At 65.0% G+C, this 1,370-nt stretch overlaps 1 protein-coding gene across 1 annotated transcript in view; it reads left to right on the top strand.

The window, feature by feature from the left end:
- Positions 1 to 540, top strand: part of ABHD17A (abhydrolase domain containing 17A, depalmitoylase) — a 4,657-nt gene extending 4,117 nt beyond the window's left edge. Inside the window, exon 4 of the mRNA XM_077760665.1 lies at positions 65 to 540. Within this exon, the coding sequence (XP_077616791.1) occupies positions 65 to 290 (226 nt within the window). The 3' untranslated portion in view covers positions 291 to 540. The remainder of the gene's footprint in view (positions 1 to 64) is intronic.
- The last annotated feature ends 830 nt before the right edge of the window (positions 541 to 1,370 follow it).

Genomic DNA, 1,370 nt, shown 5'->3' with positions numbered 1-1,370 from the left:
CGGGAGGGGGGGGCTTGGCCGGGGGGGGGCGCTGCTCCCAGACTTGACGCGCCCTGCCCTACAGCATCGAGAAGGTGTCCAAGATCACGTCACCGGTGCTCATTATCCACGGCACGGAGGACGAAGTGATCGACTTCTCCCATGGGCTGGCACTCTATGAGCGCTGCCCCAAGGCCGTGGAGCCACTGTGGGTGGAGGGCGCTGGGCACAACGACATCGAGCTCTACAGCCAGTACTTGGAGCGCCTGCGCCGCTTCATCTCCCAGGAGCTGCCCAGCCAGCGCGCCTAGCCAAGCCCTGAGCTGCGCCGGGACTTCAGCAATAAGGCGGCGCCTGGACCTTGCCCCTGCCCCAGCCCGGGGGCTGCATGTGAACCCCCCCGGGCACCCCGACCTCCGAGGCAGCTGGAGGGTTAGGGGCCAGGACGTGCCCCAGCCTAGGGGCCGTGGACGATGTACAGGCACGGAGCTATGCTCTCCTTTCCTTTTGGAAGCAAAAAGAAGGAAAAACATGAAAACAAATTAAAGATTTAAAATTTTAGGATTCCTCTCCCTTTCGTGGCTCGCGCGTACTCTCCTAGGGCTCGGTGAATTGGAAGAGGGAGCTGAGTTCGCCCCTAAACTTCCAGGACCTTTCCGCGCGAATGCGGAAGTCGAGCCACTGCCGCTGTGGAAGAGGGGGTGGGCTTTGAGTCCCAGCCGAGGCACCCCTTGAGGATACTGGTTGCTGGAGTGGTGATGGAGGGATAGGGCAGCATTTGAACTCGGGGCCCTCGCCTGCCTTCTCCACCCCAGGAGGGTGACGGCCCCCCAATGTACCAGGACCGCCCTGGGGGCGGCAACAGTGAGTCTGAGGTCAGCCTGCTCTGGGGCCCGGGTAAGGTCTCCTTCCGTTCCCCTGTGGTAGAAGAGCATGCTGAGGTCTGGGAGACGGTGCAACCGCAGGGCTGCCCTGCCCGTCCCGCCTATTCTAGGCGTCCCTATACCCCCGCCCCACGCACCCCTGCCCCCGCACGGAGAGCCAAGAGCGCCCACCCTGGAAGGCCCAGTAGGAGCTCCCCAGGAAATGGGGCTGCTTCTGTCATCCTGGGGTGCCGTTGAAGGCAGGGCTGAGCCAGGAAGGGCCTCCCTGGACCTCAGCTAGAGCCCCGCTCATCACCGGCTCCCGGAGTGCCTTCTGCCACCGTAGAGCGAGAAGGCCCTCGGAGGCGAGTGGCCTGTCCTTCCTGGCGGCTCAGCGTGGTTGCGGCACCAGGCGGTGGCGGGGCCGGGACCCAGAGCTGCTTCCACCTTGCGCTAGTCCGGGTCTTCGTGGGTTCCGCGGCCTCTTTAAGAGGGGGAGGGGCTTCGGTCCGGGGGCGGGGACGGCGC

This window comes from Crocuta crocuta, unplaced genomic scaffold (assembly GCF_008692635.1).
Source record: "Crocuta crocuta isolate KB4526 unplaced genomic scaffold, BGI_CrCroc_1.0 scaffold443, whole genome shotgun sequence".
In the NCBI taxonomy this organism is placed as follows: Eukaryota; Metazoa; Chordata; class Mammalia; order Carnivora; family Hyaenidae; genus Crocuta; species Crocuta crocuta.
This window is presented reverse-complemented; position numbering and strand designations above follow the sequence as displayed.